Genomic DNA, 18,550 nt, shown 5'->3' on the forward strand with positions numbered 1-18,550 from the left:
TCAAAGTGCAAGTAGATAAATAGGTACCGCTACAGCGGGAAGGTAAACAGCATTTCCGTGCGCTGCTCTGGTTCGCCGGAAGCGGCTTTGTCATGCTGGCCACATGACCTGGCCAGCTCCCTCGGTCAATAACGCAAGATGAGCGTTACCTTTAAGGTATGAATAGGGTGTGAGCCTGTGACCTGGCTCAGGAACTAAGTATTTATTATTACAAAAGACTGGCCAGGCTCCCCAGGTAATCCAGTCAAATACCATTAACAGGCAACCTGCCAGGCAGGATAAAAACAAGGCACTCAGATTTCTGTTGTAGACCGCCTCTTCTGTGATGTATCTGTGGTGTTTCTGGGGGCAGTCTTGGACTCCAGGGCGGGCAATTTAAAATTTCTATATGAGAGCTTGTTACAGGTAGGTAGCGGTGTTGGTCTGATGTAATCGAAACAATTTTTTTTAAAAAAATTCCTTCCAGTAGCACCTTAGAGACCAACTAAGTTTGTCATAGGTATGAGCTTTCGAAAAGTTGTTCTGAAGAAATGTGCATGCACACGAAAGCTCATACCTATAAAAAACTTAGTTGGTCTCTAAGGTGCTACTGGAAGGAATTTTTTAAATTTTTAATATAAGCTTGCACACCTTTGTTCTGGGTCCCCCCCCCCCCCGGTGTGTGTGTGCGTGTGTGGAGAGCACCCTGTTGCAACAGCCTTTAATAAAGATCAGGCTTAACTAGCCCCCTTGCTTTTCACGAGAATTCTGTTCTGGTCTCTGTCATTTTACTAGCCAGTAAGGGCTTTCATTTGTGCTCTGCTGGCGGTCCGGGCTCCCTCCCGGAGAAGGACCCTTTTTAACTCTTATAACAATAAAGAATAAATGTTCATAAATGCACAAGGTAAACACACATTCACTCCACATGTCTGAAATAGTACAGGAGAGCAATCCTGAAGTCATCTTCGACTCTTTAGGACCCCAAATATTTTGTCTGCAGAAGGAATTATCTTGCAGAAGTTCTTTTGACTTACAAATCCTACATATTCTGTCTTGAGGGCATATTTTGTACAGTGGAACCTCGGTTTATGAACACCTCGGTTCAGTTTATGAACGCTTCAGTTTATGAACAGACTTCCGGAACCAATTGTGTTCATAAACCGAGGTACCACTGTATATGAATAGGGTATGCCTGGGACCTGGATCCAGAAACTAAAGCATCTCAAAAGAATGGCCAGATTGCCTAGGGCAATTTCAAGTCTTTGCTCCTCACCTCCTTGCAAGCTTACAGACTTTGGTCCTCACCTCCTTGCAAGGCAGCAGCCCGGGGGGACGGGGATGAACGGACTCTGTTGCAACAGAAAATAAAGGGTTTCCTTGCTTTCACTGGATCCTACCTCTCTGACTGATAACGGTTTTAGGGAACACTGAATCTCTGTAAAAGCCAACCCCATTTTTTCCTGTAACTGTCAGTAATAGTTAACGAACAGGAGTAGAGAGTAGGAATAAACTGACAGTTCTTACACTGCTGGGATATGAGAAGCGTGGTCTACCAATGGTTGGTATTGGGACATGTGCTTTTTAAATTGCTATGCCAGAGATTGTGGTTTGTTACTCCTGCTGGCTAGAAAGGAGACACAAAGCAGGAACAATCTCCATGTTTACAATAAATCATTAACTACAGACTAGGCCAGTTAAGTAGAAACTCATAGAAGTGTAGTACAGAACTAAATTGTCCCATCACTGGGACATCTTTCTATCCTATAAGTCAAGTTTTAAGGTGTAATCAATAATATGTCACTAGAAATATGTAAAAATTATAAAATGTTTATTTTACATAGTGGTTCAAATTTCCAATTAGTTATTCAACTTTCCCACTGAACAGAAACAGGCGTGTAAGAACAAAGAATGTATTTTTTACCCCTGACTAATTGTTAAAATAACTTTTCTTCTTTAAAAATATTAGCTCAGCTCAGTGACAATTTTTAATTAGTAGAATCTATTCTTCCTTATTTAACAAAGCTGTGCTTAGAAAATAGGATTATATACAGAACTGGAATATAAAATTGTACATATTCATTTGTATCTAATGAACTTTGAAAAACCCATTTTAAAAATGTGTAGATACACATACACATACAGCAGCAAAATAACTGTAAAGATGCCATTTTTGAAGTCTGTCTATTTCTGTTGCAACCTAAAATTATTTTCTTTAGGCTTGAGATGGTAGAGAAATTCTTGGTATTCTTTTTTGGGGGAAATGTGCAATATAGTTGTGCTCATCCACACTCACATAGCAAAATTTCTTTAATAGACACCAAATAACAGTATTTTTTACATTGCCAGTATTTCCACATATACAGCATATGTTCTACTTATCCCACCTCTTCTTAAATCTCTTGATCTTATTTTTAAAGGTATGTAACATTTTCTAAAAATCCAAATATATACGGCATTTGTTTCTGTACATTTATGTGCAAATTCACCTGATGAAATACAGACAGTGAACCCTACAGATTCAGCTTCCGGTTACATGATGTAAGTGCCATCTTTGTAGTATTTCATGGATTCCATTTGTTTTGTCATCGCAAGGACATCTTGAAATCCTGTACTGAGGCCAGACATATGTTGAAAATAGGCTTCTTTTTCCACTTGGACAGTTAAATTATTAACTCCAGCATCCTTAAGAATTGCTGAAACCTGAACAGAATAAAAATACAAGCATTACATCGTCAGCAAATGTTTCTTTGGAGCTCTAAGCAAGACAATCTTGCTGCACAAAGGAGAAGTGGTATCACTTTGCATTTGAGATTTACATCATAATCCTATCCTCCGCAAAGAGTTGCATGAACCAGTAAGATTGCATGAGAGTCCTATTGAGCTCAAGTGACTACCTAGAATCTATTCTTTCCAAGCACTGCAAAAGAGAAAAAATGGGTAGCGGAGAGAGCATGGTGCAGGACCAGGTCTACAAACTATGATGGAAAGTTCGGTATCTTTTGCAGTTATGCAATGATAAGCATAGAAGACACAGGGATGAGGACTAGAACACACTATTCCACCCCAAACATGGGTCTATTTATAGTTTATCTGTCTTGGAGGCTCGGTGTGCCCTTACTGCAACTTCTTCTGAAGAATACAGAACAAAAACTGAAGTTTGCTTTAAATTTCCCCACCATTTATTGAAATCCCAGGCCATTCAAAATATACACGTGTTGCGATGCTTCTAAAAAGGTGTCCACCCCAGAGATTAATACAATCTGGTAAAGACAAGGATGCAGTAAGTTGTTTCCACCAATAGTTAGATGCAGCATTTTGCACTAGCTGGGGCTTCCCCAGACCAAGGGTAGCTTCACACAGTGCACATGGCTCCATGTCTTGGAGTTATGGATGCAAAAATCTCCAAGCAACCCTTGTCCAAAAATGGCTGTAGTTGGCACACCAGCCCAATCACTGAGGTCCTCAGGGCAGTCACTGTTAACCCCCCACTGCTTAGACACATGGCATGCATCCACCAGGAGCCATGCATTCAGTATTGGGCAGAACTCCCAGCTGAGGTCAGAGAGCACCCTGCCTCCACCCTCTTGGACAGGCATCCCCAAACTTCGGCCCTCCAGATGTTTTGGACTACAGTTCCTATCTTCCCCAACCACTGGTCCTGTTAGCTAGGGATCATGGGAGTTGTAGGCCAAAACATCTGGAGGGCCGCAGTTTGGGGATGCCTGCTCTTGGATGTTCAGGCAATTAGTGAATATGCTTTAAAAATAAAATAAAATTCAGCAGGCATATTAAGGGAGCTTTTCTGATTTTATGGTTAATTTTAACTGACTTTATCTCTGTAACCTTACTGCAAACAATGTAGAAACTGTTGTGTTAAGAGGTGTATAAACTGTTTAAATTAATAAACAACCAGAGGTTGGTGGGAAAGCACCACTTCACACCTTCGCTGCTGGAACATGCTGCAGAGATGGTAAAGAAATGAAGCCCCCATTTGCCAAAACATCTGCCCAGCTGAAGTAAAATGGAATCTCACAGAAAGTGTAAGAGCAGAAAGCTCTACAGAGTAGTATCCAGCTCTACATGAGCAGTATCCAGCAGTTGCTATGACAGAGGTGGCTGTCAGCTCATACTATACCATCTAGTTTATGCTGCTGGGTGCCCACGTGCACATCTGTGTGGAGAAATTTGGTAGCATGAACTAGTCCTGTAGGCCTTGGTGGGCGAAGCGCGAACACACAAAGTTACCTGCTGTATAATTCTCTGCTCCATCACTTCTGACATTACTTGCACATGTATAGTGCCTGCCACAACATTAGCAGAATGACACCAAAAATGAGGATCCCGATAGGATATGAGACCATCAATTTTCTGGATCTGTAAAAAACAAAACAAAAAACATTTCTATATGTATGCAGAACTTGTAATAGTATTTTTTTGACTGTTCAATGTTACCGCTCTCTCGGTACCTGGTTTTCACTCAATCACAGAGTTATATAATAAAGAATCATTGTATTAAAGTATCAGTGCATATTTGTGAATGCAAGCCTTATTTCAAAGATAGTGTAATGCTTTAAATTCTATACTCTTTAAATTGCACACTATTCTCCTCAGTGCATCTGAATGCCCTAGAAGATTCTTAGTCTGCAAGTGAATATACTAGCAGAATTATATATATACAGTATATAAAACTTGTAATGTTATATACAATGTGTAAACTTGGAGTTAATTAGAGATAAAGATTTTATAGACATGCATAAATGAAAATAATACAAATGAACCAGGGGAGGGAGTGGAGGGAAGTCAGGGGATTCAAGTAATCCCAGAATGTGGATTTAAAATTGATTGTTTATATAGTTGTTTTAAATATTTATGTTTTGTTTTTTCCCTTTAATGAATGATTTTGTCTTTGTGAATATGTGGTACCTCGGTTTAAGTACTCAATTGGTGCCGGGGTGCCATTCGCTCCCTGAAAAGTACTTAATCCGAGCGGCGATAGTGCGTGTGTGTGAAGCGCTAATAGAGCGTTCTGCGCATGCGCGAACCATGCAGATCACTTCTGCGCATGCGCACGCCGCGGAACCCAGAGGTAAACATATGAGAGAGAGAAGATTCTTAGCCTGAGTAGCAGCTTCTGATATAAATGGTAGAATAAACTGTACTGTTTGGGCAGGGGGGGGGGAGGTTAACCTGAACACTGTAGTTTTGAAAAGGTTGCCGATTCAAAGTGAACAAACCTAAAAACAAGGCCCTTTCCAAAAGAATGTTATGTGGTTGACAATGAGGAGTATTTAAAACGTCCTGCAGAAATTCTAAATTTCATGACACATGAGCGAATGTGAAGGAAAAAAACCCCAAGAGGCAGTAAATTCTAACCTTTTCCAAAGCCATGTGCAGATCTTTCTCATGCTCTAGTGGCAGCCTCAACAAGAGTACCTGACAGGCATCTTTTATCAGTGGGATCACACTGAGAAAAATCAACGTAGCAATAAAGAGGGAGCAAAGGGGATCAGCGATCAACCAGCCAAACTGCTGAATGAGTATTGTTGATATGATCACGCCAACGCTGCCAAGGGTGTCTGCCAAGATATGCAGAAATACTCCTGAAACAAACAAACAAAAATTTCCTAGATCATTGATACATAATTTGGCAGTTAAACAGACATTAACAGTGAGCATGCATTGGAAAAGCACAACATGGCTTGATATGCCAAAGTACTCCTATCATCGTATTGGATCCTCTAAATTGACCATTCTATTATGAAATCTTTAAAAGCAAAACAACCTTATTACAACTTTCCTTTTAGTACTGCCCCCTCCCCCCATAAATTTGCAAAAAAACCACAACCCAACCACCTTACCTCTCATGTTGGCATTCATGCCACCTCCCAGTGCCCCATGTGAGTGTCCGTGATTATGATTGTGCCCATGGTCACTATGGGAATGGCTGTGGCTATGGCCGTGTCCATGGTGGGAATGGCTGTGGTCGTGTGCATGGCATCCTCCCCGAGAAGGCCCATGGGAGTGGGCGTGGCTAAAGGCACAGATACCAACAAGGTTTACTATCAATCCTCCAACAGAGACAGGCTGCATGAGGGAGAGACAGAGAATCTTTAAACTGTTTACTCCTTTTAACTGTGCCAAGGGGGGAAGGGATGGACGACACATACAGTATAAAGCAGGGGTGGCCTTCCAGATGCTGGATTCAAATTCCCATCAGCTCCAGCCAGCATTGCCAATGGTCAGGGATGATGGGAGTTACAGTATAACAACATCTGGAGGACCTCCCCCCTACCCTGGCTTAGGGGGAGAGATGGGAAGGGGGCAGGGAGAGAGGAGAGATAAATAGGAGTAAGAGGGTGGAATTATGTGGCCCAATTCAGAAGCATTACATCTGTGCTGGCTCCATGTAACTGAACAGTTGCAAGCATGTACAATATTAAGACTTTTTTTTTCCAGAAAACAAGGATGTAGCTAATCTATTTTTAATTTAGCAGGAGAAGTGAAAATGAGCGCATCCTCCTCCTAAACCGCAGCTATAGCCTTTGCCCTGGAGGAAAAGGGTTGTGATTGTTAAGGATAAGAGTTTCCAGCCAAGTATAATTTATTGCCTCTCATATGCATTGCAATCTTATGCAAACATCTGTGAAATGAACAGAGCCGGTGCACCAGAGCAATGTTTGAGGGATTAAAACTTTTTTTGTTTCTGCCATACAGACTAGAATGTTTAAGAACAATAAATCAAGTATTCACAGAAAATAAGGTTATAAACTCACAGTCAGCATATTGGTATCAATGTCTGGAGGATCAACCAGCCTGGCCACAGACTCGATGAACACAAAGAAAGCTATTACCATGAGAAAAAGGCCATTAATAAACCCAGAGAGAATTTCTACACGGCCAAACCTGGAATTAAAAAAGTGAGGGATAAAAAATCATTTGGAATGGAAAAAAAGAATAAAAGACATATAAAAACAATTCCACGGCAGTCTAATAATTGTGGTGTTCTGAATTATGCTAAACCCTGAACTATTTTGCAGAAAACCCGTGATTATTCAACCAATGAAGTCTATTAACCTGATGTATATGACTTTGCTTGACTTCCAGGCTTACTCTATTACACAAATTGCTAATGTGTAACATGAAAGTGACATCTTTTGTCAGGCTGCTATGTTTTTCTGAAAGATATGTATGAGAAAGAGAGACAAGAATCTTCCGGAAGTAATACTAAGCAGCTCTGATTTTCTGGGATAAACAGGATGGTTAAATGGGAAGATTTTATGTTTTTCCATTTCCCCCTCAAAACTTTGGAATGGAAAATAAATAAATACAAAGGTATATAAAATCAATTCCACAGTAGCCAAATAACTGCCTTGTTTGTGAGAAGTGTTTGATTAGACTCTAATATTTGGCTGGGGGTAGATTAACCTGGAAAGCTCATTTCCCCAAAATAATCCCCCACAAACCTTCATTAATATTGGAAGCTCCCTATACCAAGTCAGTCCATTGAGCCACCTAGCTCAGAATTGTCTACACTGACCTGCAACATTTTTCTAGGGTTTCAAAACAACCACCTTTCCCAACCCTACCTGGGCAAGTCACTGACTGAACCTGGGACCTTTTACCTAAAAAGCACTTGCTCTGTCACTGAGCTACAGTCCTTCTCCACTTCATGCTACTTCAGCTAGTATTAATAGGTCTTTATAATTAGTTCAACATACATACCCATAGGAGAATATGCGAGTTGCTTTCCATCTAGTCATCAGTGCTGCGAACAGACCCATAACTAAAGCTGAACAGTCAAAAAGCATGTGAAATCCATCTGAGATTAAACCTAGGCTGTTGGTCCACACACCATAAAATAATTCCACAAAAGTAAAAGCCTGGAACGAAAGTGAATAACAGAGGTTTCATTGTGAAAATCAAACATAAAACTACTCCTTGAAGAAGCATGTGACTAGCATATTTTGAAACTCCCCTTTTTGCAACTCCACTCTGGGGAGAGCGGCTCACATATAATGAGGAAATCAAAACTTCCACACACTACTCAGTGTAACAATATGAGGTAGAAAATTGCAGTCTTAAAATGTCTGCTTCTGTTAAAATGATGACATGGGAAAATGCTTTATTTTCTTTTACCTTTTATTAAATAATGTTATCAACTTTTTGGAATAACTTAGAAATGAACTTAGAATCGTAGAACCGTAGTGCTGGAATGGACCCTGAGAATCATCTAGTTCGGGCATGTCCAACAGGTAGATCGTGATCTACCGGCAGATCACTGGGTGTCTATGGTAGATCACTGGTAGATCATTGACTCCCCCCCAAAGAAGCTGAACAACTGTGGCTCTTCCCTGCAAAAACCCAACAACTTTGACCTGATCCCCACAAAAATGGGCCTTCTTCCTAAAAAAAAGCTCAACAACTTTGACCTGATCCTCCCAAAAGGGGGTAGATCTCTGCCAGTTTTTAACTTTGTGAGTAGATCACAGTCTCTTGGGAGTTGGGCACCCCTGATCTAGTTCTAGTCCAGCCCCATGCAATGCAGGAATATGCAGTTGTCCCACCTTGGGGTGGGGTCAAACCTACGACCTTGGTGTTATCAGCATGATGGTCTAACCAAATGAGCTTTTGTTCCAGTTAATGATCTACTGAAGTTTCTTTTGTTACTGAAAGTAATAGTGTATGCAACAAATTAAAAGTTTACGAAGGGAACAAAGATGCCTTAATAGGGCTAGTCACAAAGTAGTGGCTTGGAGAACAGCCAGGGCAGGGTCAAGATGCCAGCCACTTGCAGAAGGAAGCAGGCAGAAATCAGGCACTCCCCCTTGAAATGAAGGAATATCAACTAAAGTATCCATGCCAGTTGGCCACACAATCTCTGCTTAAAAACCTCCAATGAAGGAGAGCCCACCACCTTCCAAGGGAGTCCATTCCATTTCGTTCTACACTAGACATTGCATATCTGGTTTTAAAACCTAAGTTTACCCCCACCTCACCAAAACCAGAAATAATTTCCTCAAAGGGATTAAAAAAACCCCCAACAACTTACCAGATTTAGGCACAGAAAATAGAAGATCTGCCTTGAGTCAGACTCCTCAAGAATTTGTTTCAGCGATTCTTTAATAAACCGAGGTAAGGACTGAGAGCTGTGTTGCAAAGCATCCCCCATAAAATTGTACAATGGTATTCCCTCAGGAGAATAACCTATAAGAGTTCCTTTCTGTCCTTTTCGTGTTGGGGAGGAGAGAATATTGGCAGCTGAAGAGAAAACATATGTTGTTTACATTTTGTAACCGTCCTGTAATGCAGGGTTGTACCCAGTGTTAGTCCTACTCAAGGAAGACCCATTGGAATGAATATGGCTAACTTCGGTTCATTGATTTCAATGGGACTTACCCCCGAGTATAACTTCATTGCATACAACCCATAAGCATTTTAGCTACAAATAAGAACTGGAACATTTTATGCACCCGCTAATCACTCAGAAGGTGGCAAGAGAATTCAAGGTCCATGATACTTTGCATGTTTAATGCAGAGATTTTTGCAAAACTATTGCTCATTCATTCTGTTCGTTGGAGGAGAAAAGTCTCAGGTGTGAAGGCCAAATGAACTGACCCCTAACCTGGGTTTGATGCAGCCTCATATTCACCAAAGCTGCAAAGGGGGTGGCTCGGGGAATGCAGAGAAAAAACTAACTCTAGAAGTAAAGCCAGGGGTTATTAACTTAAGCTTTCATGGAAAGGCTATACCTTTTAGAAGCTGGTCAATGTTTCCACAAGCAGTTAAGTAAGAGAGAAGTGACAACCCACAAACCTAGTCCAATTTTTAAACACTTGTACAAGTGCAAAAAACAATGATCAATTTAGAACTGTCTACATACAAACGTGGGACGCGGGTGGCACTGTGGGTTAAACCACAGAGCCTAGGGCTTGCCGATCAGAAGTTCAGCGGTTCGAATCCCCGTGATGGGGTGAGCTCCCGTTGCTCGGTCCCAGCTCCTGCCAACCTAGCAGTTCAAAAGCACGTCAACGTGCAAGTAGATAAATAGGTACCACTACAGCGGGAAGGTAAACGGCGTTTCCGTGTGCTGCTCTGGTTCGCCAGAAGCAGCTTTGTCATGCTGGCCACATGACTTGGAAGCTGTATGCCGGCTCCCTCGGCCAATAACGCGAGATGAGTGCCGCAACCCAAGAGTCGGTCACGACTGGACCTAATGGTCAAGGGTCCCTTTACCTTTACATACAAACTATATAGAAGAAACAGAGGAACAATTTCCCAATGTATCACTACAATTGTGAGGGATCAAATAAGTTGTCCCTTAAGATCATCATGCAAATGCAAGCTAAGACCACACATTCTGTGATAACAAGGCGTGTTGAATTTCTTTCTATTCTTCCATTCTTCTGAAGTTACTTATACGTACACAAAATGAAGAAAATGGTACTGACTACCACTCCTCCAGAAATAACATGCTCTGTGGTTTCCTGATGTGTTGGTCTGTTGATAGCTCGAAGCTGGTCTGTTATTGGATGTGTCCAAAAGTTGCCAAGAAGTAGAGCACTAATGAAAATGAGACAGGATCCAAAACGAGCACACTTTGAGACTTCTATCTTGATGGAACACACAGATTCTACGTAGAAGTCCAAAACCATGACAAATAAGATAACTGTGATGAAGGGCATGATGAGAGCAGACCAGGATTCTACTTTACTCTGCAATAAAAAGATGCAAACATTCAATACTGGCGGCAAAAACAAGTTTGCATTCACAGTACTGTAGTTGTAGTTATAAATTTAGTTGCCAGAAAGCCATTTGTCAGCGGTTATGCTACTTACCTCTGTTGTCAGAGATAAAACAATTACCCAGGGACTCAAAAGGAGGACAGAAACAAGATGAGACAGTGCTTGAAGACGTTTGGCTCCACCAATATCTACTGAGAGCTTTCGGGAAGCTGTGTGAAAACCAACTTTACAGCATAATGCTAACACTAGCAAAATTACTCCACCCTGCAAAGGAAGGGAGAGTACTGTAATATCAGTATACTTAAGAATCAAATATTGTAAATCTATTTTAAATATTATTTGTAAAAGGCCCAGAAAACACTAATTTGGTTGACAGACATTCTATGCATGGGGGATTCTTAGTCTCTCAACAGGCACATACATTACTGGCAGTTTTCAATACTGGAACATAGTTAATAAAATTAACGCTTATACTGTTGCAATGGCATCCATGCTTATACAGTGGTGCCTCGACTTACGAATTTAATCCGTTCCAAAGGCACCTCCATAGGTCGAAAAATTAGTAAGTTGAAAATCGCCATTGGAAACGTGATTTCCCATAGGAATGCATTGGAAATGGAAAAATTCACAAGTCGAAGCAACCCTATCTAAAAATTCGTAAGTCGGAAAATCCCTATCTAAAACCGCCGTGGGTTTTTTTCTGGATGTCGAGACATTCGTAAGCGCGCGGCCATTACCCCCATTCATAAGTCGAAAAATTCAGTTGCTGAGTCGTTCATAAGTCGAGGTACCACTGTATTTCCTAAATAAAATTTCTAGTCCATTATGATAAATACACAGTTAATTACTGCAAACGGGAGACAGCTAAATTAAAAATGTGTGTGATTGTCTATAACAGGACCTATTTGCTTGCTACCTTAAGTATTCTATGCTGTTCTATACTAAACGTGTTTCATTTTCTCTACGTTAGTAAGATTGTTCTGCAAAAGTTTAAAAGTGACAAAATTCAGCAACTCATTCCTACGGTATTTGTTTCTGTCTCTAGGGCACCAATTTTAATGTGCACATTAGATCCCAATAAGTATTTCAATAGTGGAAAGGAAATTACAAAATGCCTTTATATCTGCATACTAATCTTCTAATAACTCCAAAACCTTTAATCAATGGACAGAATTTTGATTGAAATAAACTGCGCAATGAAAAAGACTGAGGATGAACAACAGGCAGCTTATGAAGTGCTGAGCATTAGCAGCTGCTAAAATCACACCAGTATGTTATGTTATCGTACTGCAAATTTGATGGTGTATTCTAATCGTTACTTATTTTTAAATGGTTATTGTTCTCAAGTAAGATTAGAATGCCGTTACTGCAATGACCTTTTAAGCGACAGATAAAACACGCACACCTGTTGCAGGTATCTGAAAACTGCTGTTGAAACGAATCAACAAAGCAATGCAACAGAACCGGAAGACATTTAAGAACTGCACTATTGCCATGAGCAAGCCATTCAAGCTCCTAACAGTACGTACTTGGTGCACTTTTTCAACAGTTCATCATATGAGCAGCATTTACCTTGTGATCGGCAACTCCTAAGAAAGCGATGATTGTATAAAGTAAGTGTGTCAGAGCACTGTCATGGTGTCCTTCAGCTAAAGAAAGTAAAGATCAGGAAAATTCCGCAATGGAGTCCTACCCCTACCTTTCAGTCATAGACAAATACGAGCAGACAAGTATGAAAAGCACTCCCATCTTTGTGAATTGCTTCCTTGAATAAATTAAACAAAGCTTAATAACTATAGGAAAGGAAGCATAGGAGGTTAGGAATTCATGTGACCTAAACTGAATGGTACACATTTCACAGAAGACACTTCTCTTGAAAATACTCCCATAAAAATTAGAAACAATACACAGGAATTTAAACTGCACAAAAGAGAAAACTTATATTTTGCAGGACAGTCACAAAATTATGCCAGAAAATATTTTTTTATTATCAGTAATCAGTATCTAAATAAAATTGGGCAGTTGGAACATAATTTTATCCCTTACACATGGTCAGAAAGGATACGATGTTCTGCAATTTTAGCCATGAGGTCATCATTATCAAAAAGCAAAAGACAGATCACAGCAATAATGAAAAAGGCCACACCTCTTGTCTGAAAAATAACAAAATAGCAATAGAAAAGTTGATCAGGAAAGCAGGAAAACAATGATATGCCAAGAACTTCCAATAAAAATTAATTCAATATACCTCTGGATGGGGGGGGGGGGAGGAGGCAGGGAACAGGGGGAATTATATCTGCCTTGATGTAGGTTATCTTGATAAGCTGAATACAATATACTGTGCTTTGAATTTCTTTGACCTTCATTAGAATAATTCCTTGTATAATCTTAATTATAGTCTCAAAAGGTTTTTCCACCAAGACTGTATACACTCTATGAAGGAGTATTTTAAAATTACAAAATTATAGTTAGGTAGATATTCTTATGAATTTTAGACAAATGTTATGGTCACTTCTTTTATATTCCAAAACATGTGGGATATTTTCACAAAATAAATGGTTAACCTTTGCTGGTCCTCCTCCTGAACTTGTGAATAGTACGCTGAGCAGTGAAATGACAACAATATCGCTGTGCTCAAAAAGCAACAGAGTTCTGCAAAACAAGAGAAACAAATCTCATTTATGACAAATGGTAAATAGAAATAATTTTAACATGCATGGATTAGGTTAAAATTTAGTCCGAACAAGCAATTTAATAGATCCATTTAGCTACAATTCTAATTTTCAGTGGCAGACATTGTAATAATAATTTTTTTATTTTTTTTTAATTCTGGTGTACTTCTGAATATCAAGAAATCATTACCACCAATATTTCAGTAATGCTACACATCTATCTAAAATAGTTGATTAAGTGTCATCACAAAAAAAGAGGAAGCGTCACTGTGGTTTCTTATTGCTATAATCATCTGAATGACTTCCTGGATTCCTACTAACCAAACAGTTACAACAATATCTGAATATAGGCTTGCCAAACATCATACAAACCACCATCATACAAGGCCAGTCTCAAGAACATCTTTGTGGTCTCCATGGAAACCTAATTATTCTGAAATTTCTATGATTTCTGCATTTGGGAAGAGGTGCTTTGAAGCTACGACAGCCAGCTGATTGTTGAGGCCCAATTGTCAGGACTTGTCCCCGCAGAACTTAATTTCAATCCACAGAGGTGAAAATGGGTTACCTGATGTCAGAATGTCAGGTGACAGGTAGGGTGGTCCGCAGGGGGTGGAAAAGGTAAGGACCTGGACTGCTAGCCTGATCCAGTTCTGTACCCCTTCTTTATGTGAATAAACAAGCTGTCGTTTTAGATATCTACAGTAAGTACCATGACAAGAATATATTTACCTTAAAGGTCCACATAGGGTGAGGCCAAAAAACCACAAGAGGGAAATTACACAGCCAACGACAGCATGTTTAACTATTTTGATCCACTGTAAGAGAAAACATAATCCCAATCATTAAAAAATACCATTACCAGTTAACATTTCAATTGCTGATTTTACTTGGGATATACAATTCAAATGAGGTTAAATTAACAACCTAAGCATCATTACCATAACTCTATTCTGCAGGCTAGAAATGACTACTTCTCACCTGCTCTGCCAACCCACTTGATTTCTTTGCTGGGTGCACAAGAAAGGGCTTCATCCCATGAATGTCCAGCACAGAAACTCAGCAGACTGGTGGCTCTTTCCCTCAGCCATCACACTCCACTTTTAAGTATTCCAAATGCAGAGAACTAGCCTCCAGATTAACTTTAAACTGGCAATCTTGGTAATGCTTTAATTTTAAAATACTGTTCCGACACACACACACACACACACACAAAATACTATATTTTCTTAGCTTCTCAAGAGCATTGTCCAGCTAAAAACCACCTCTTGAACAGTTTGATTGATTTAATACAGCCACAGGGAAGCAGCAGTTTTTTTGACTTAGCACAAGTATTTCCACTCCCCATAAAGTATATGATCAAATAATACAGTTCCACATACTGTATCAAGGGTAGGGAACCGTTTTTGCTCTGTGGGCTACATTTAGCAGGATAGTCACAGGCCAAATTTGACAGGTGGGCGGACAGCTATAGAGAGCCTTTTAAATCTGATACAGTGGAACCTCGGTGGTCGAACGTTTCGGAAGCCGAACAATTTGGAACCTGAACACCAACAACCCGGAAGTGAATGCTTCCGTTTTCGAACGCACCTCAGCTTCCAAGGTGCGTTTCTCCATCTTTAAAAAGGAATTTGCCTACCAGCAACTGCACCTTGGTTGTTGAACGTTTCGGAAGTCGAACGGTCTTTTGGAACGTATTACAACTGAGGTTCCACTGTAGTGACAAAGGACACAAGCCCACTGCAGAACTGCTGAATTTTTTTTCAAATTGGCAAAATGTACCTTAATAAGCAGAACTACTCCACCATCCCATGTACATACCAAGAAATGATAATGGCCTATACGATTAAACCTAAGCTGATAAAAGTACAAAGTTTCCCCATAGGACGCAACTTTCAAAAGGGAACAAATCCATTGAGGAACTACTATGCAAGCCCCACTGAAATAAACACTCATGCTCTTGCACAACTTTAATTCATTTCCATGTAGCAGTGGCCCCAAGGCAGCAAGAAGTTTCCCATGAGGAGAAAAGTAGTTTTAGTTCTTAAAGTTTATATTTTAGAAGAACAAGCTACACATATAAATCACATCTGTAATACTCACCTGATGTCTGGTGACAGGTTTTCCAGATGAAAATGGTTTTTGAAATAAAATCATAAAAAATGCCGACCTATGAAAAATGGGAATTTCCATTAGATCAAGTAAAATTACAGTTTATAAAAGGGAAGTGTTCAAACCAACACTGGCTATGTGTTTTAAAATACTTATTTAAGTATCGAATCTTAATCCTACAAAACAGAAGATGAACTCTTAGCTACTAGTTGGTCTAAACCAGCTTGCAAACATGCTTCTGACCATGGTTCTAAACAGTGGTTTGGTACCAATTATGTTTAGAGAAAACATTGGTGCAGAGTAACATCAACTAGTTAGCTGTGAAAATAAATGAGGACAAGAGGGATTTGCTTTGGTGACTTCGAGGCATTACATCTGAACCTACATACCTCCGGGTATAGGGTGGTATATAAATTGAATAAATATGGTATATAAATTGAATAATAATAATACATTCTCAACAGTAAATCTATGATTAGTAAAAAAGCAAGTTATAAAATTAATAAAGATATAAAAATAATCTCAATAGAAGTTGCTGTAATCAAAAGTAAACTTACCCAAGCTTCACTATGAAGATAAACTGTACAAGGTGAACTACTTTCAGGAGGTCATAAGATTCAAACAATCCTAAAGCCTTCAAAAACTTAGTTAAGCACAGTAACACAATATATTTAGTCAGGCTGGGGAGAAAAAAAGAGGGGGAGTTCTATGAGATATTGGCAAGCATTTAGATATGAAAATTTATATATATTCAATTTATATTATTCTAATAGCAAAAATTTAGAGCACCATGTCAGTAAACTAAACACAACTTACTCTTGATCAGGCACCCCCAAACTTCGGCCCTCCAGATGTTTTGGACTACAATTCCCATCATCCCTGACCACTGGTCCTCTTAGCTAGGGATCATGGGAGTTGTAGGTCAAAACATCTGGAGGGCCGCAGTTTGGAGAGGCCTGCTCTTGATCATAATGTTTACCTGCCCCTAGCAGATAACCATCTAACTGTGCCAAAAGGTTGAACAAAAACAAAACACTATGGGGCCTGGATGTGTCTGTTTACATACTCTTCAAAGCATCCTTATACTGGAATACTATGAAATAAATAGATTATGTTCACCTGGGGCAAATTTCAGCTCAATATGTTTATCAAATGCTGTACACTGTTGATGTGTCAAAATGTATGCAGTGATATGCCTGGAGCACAAAATGCTATATTACTATGGATTTCTGTGCTCCAACATTTAAAAGAACAAGATGACTTCTGGGATAAGAGGCACTGCAACCAGCCTGCCAGCCATTGCATGCACCACAGAACTTGAACTCTGGGTCTGGGAATGTGTGAATGGAGCAAGAGGAAGCATACTTCTATGCAACGCAAAATATTGCTTACTTAACATGGTTGGTCTACTAAAAGATAACCTTAGCCTAGCTATCCAACAGCCACCTGTGCAACTGAACTAAACAGATGAAACCTACCATATATAGGGAAGCTAGATCCAGAGGTTCTGAACCCTTCATGCTGCTTCACAAGCTACCAAACTCCTACATACACAATCCCCACTTGCAACATCACACATGACTATCCTACCTACATGCAATTAGCTGTGCACATACTGCTGTGTGCCATATGCACCAGCAGGAAATTTATATATTGCAATCTACGTGCAGAAATCATGTAACTTCTGTGTAGGAGTTTGACAATGTGTTAAATGGCTCCTGGGAGTTGCACAGAATGGAGAACTAGCTACACAGAATGGAAAACTAGACACAAAATCTCAGAAGCTGTCCAATGTGGGGTTTTCCCTATTAAACACAAGGCTTAGATATAAGATCACATTCTGGGTTTGGACCTGTCACTAGGCCAGCCAGATGCAAAGAAGAGACATGTGTGTGGCTCCTATATCTTTATCATAGAGACAATCTGGGAGATGCAGCTTGACATATCAAAATATTGGAACACAGGAGGAAAAATCTAACCAAATCTCCCAAGTTTCCCCAATTCCACGTAACTATCTAAGTTTTAAATCCCAAAGAAAGGCAGCTTTGTTCATTTCTTTCAGCAAGAACACCAAGTCCCATGACACAACAGGTTTCCTTGGGCAGAAACTTCCAAGACCCAATTTACCATTAGGCACTACATCGGATGGCGTGGACTCCAACCCACCAAAGCCTATGCCCTAAGAAGCTGGCAAGCCTTCAAAGAGAGCACAAGATTCTTCATTGTTTGAGCGGGTCAAAGTGACTGTTCTCTTTCTCATAACAATAGGAGCCCTTGAGCACTTATTCAACAGTACAGGAAGTCCTGTGCTCCTTCAACCTGGCATCCCTAATTCTTAGCCTGGATGGCCGGCCATAGCTCAAGACGATGCCCGGCTCTTTCTAAGCCCACGCCAGCCTTCCCTGCAGAGCAGGCCGAGCATAGGGAGCTGCCTTACGCCGAGAACCAGACCATCGGCCCATCTTAGCTCAGCATGGTCCGCGCTGACTGGCAGCGGCTGCCCAGGATGCCAAGCACGAGGCCCCTCTCTCTCGACCCTAACCGGAGGCGCCGGGGATTCAACCCGGGATGCTCCGCCCCCTGGCCGCCTCCCTCCGTGCCCCCTAAGCACGCCTATCGGGGTGTGTTTGGGGGCGCCGGGGGGGCAGGTCTGCAGCAAGAAGCCCCCCACATCCCGCCCCGCGAGTCCCCCACAGGCCCTGCCTCAGGTGGGAGCCCCTCTGCCTGCTCCATCCCCGGCGCAGGCCGTTACCGGGCGCTGGGAACGTCCACGGGCCCCAGTCGCCCGCCTCCGGGCAGGACCTCGCCGCCGCCGCATTTCTCCTCCATCGCCGGCTCTCGGGCCGGGCCTCCTCAGCCGCCGCCGCCTTCGCTCCCCGCGCGGGGCTGCCTCATCCTCCGCGGGCTGAGGGCCGGCTTCGCCAACAGGCAAGGCCCGCGGGCAGGCCTGGGCCCGCAGCGGAACAGGAAGAGGCTGGGAAACTGCAGAGCCACGTCCTCACTTGACGCCGGAACTGCTGATCCGGGAGGTTGGGAGAGCGCCGG

The 18,550-nt window shown here is 41.1% G+C and overlaps 1 protein-coding gene across 1 annotated transcript; it reads right to left on the reverse strand.

Moving 5' to 3' along the window:
* Positions 1-1,790: 1,790 nt before the first annotated feature.
* SLC30A5 (solute carrier family 30 member 5) lies at positions 1,791-18,465 on the reverse strand. The gene is made up of 16 exons (XM_035100029.3): positions 18,258-18,465; positions 16,063-16,185; positions 15,497-15,563; positions 14,126-14,211; positions 13,286-13,373; positions 12,787-12,874; positions 12,294-12,370; positions 10,815-10,985; positions 10,403-10,691; positions 9,029-9,237; positions 7,702-7,859; positions 6,753-6,882; positions 5,838-6,063; positions 5,353-5,579; positions 4,225-4,353; positions 1,791-2,679 (listed from the first exon to the last, which is right to left on the reverse strand). The coding sequence occupies exons 1-16, from the start codon at positions 18,332-18,334 to the stop codon at positions 2,509-2,511; spliced, it is 2,316 nt and encodes a 771-aa protein (XP_034955920.1). The 5' UTR covers positions 18,335-18,465; the 3' UTR covers positions 1,791-2,508.
* Positions 18,466-18,550: the final 85 nt, after the last annotated feature.

The sequence above is a fragment of the Zootoca vivipara genome, chromosome 10 (genome assembly GCF_965207765.1).
Source record: "Zootoca vivipara chromosome 10, rZooViv2.hap1.1, whole genome shotgun sequence".
NCBI lineage: Eukaryota > Metazoa > Chordata > Lepidosauria > Squamata > Lacertidae > Zootoca > Zootoca vivipara.

What these genes read in the sequence shown, in the direction of transcription:
- SLC30A5 (XM_035100029.3), bottom strand. Translation starts at nt 18,334, where the DNA reads ATGGAGGAGAAATGCGGCGGCGGCGAGGTCCTGCCCGGAGGCGGGCGA. An exon ending in TTGATACCAATATGCTGACT is followed by an intron (nt 6,064 to 6,752) that starts GTGAGTTTATAA and finishes TCCCTCATGCAG; the next exon opens with CCTGTCTCTGTTGGAGGATT. An exon ending in CATGAATGCCAACATGAGAG is followed by an intron (nt 5,580 to 5,837) that starts GTAAGGTGGTTG and finishes TGTTTGTTTCAG; the next exon opens with GAGTATTTCTGCATATCTTG.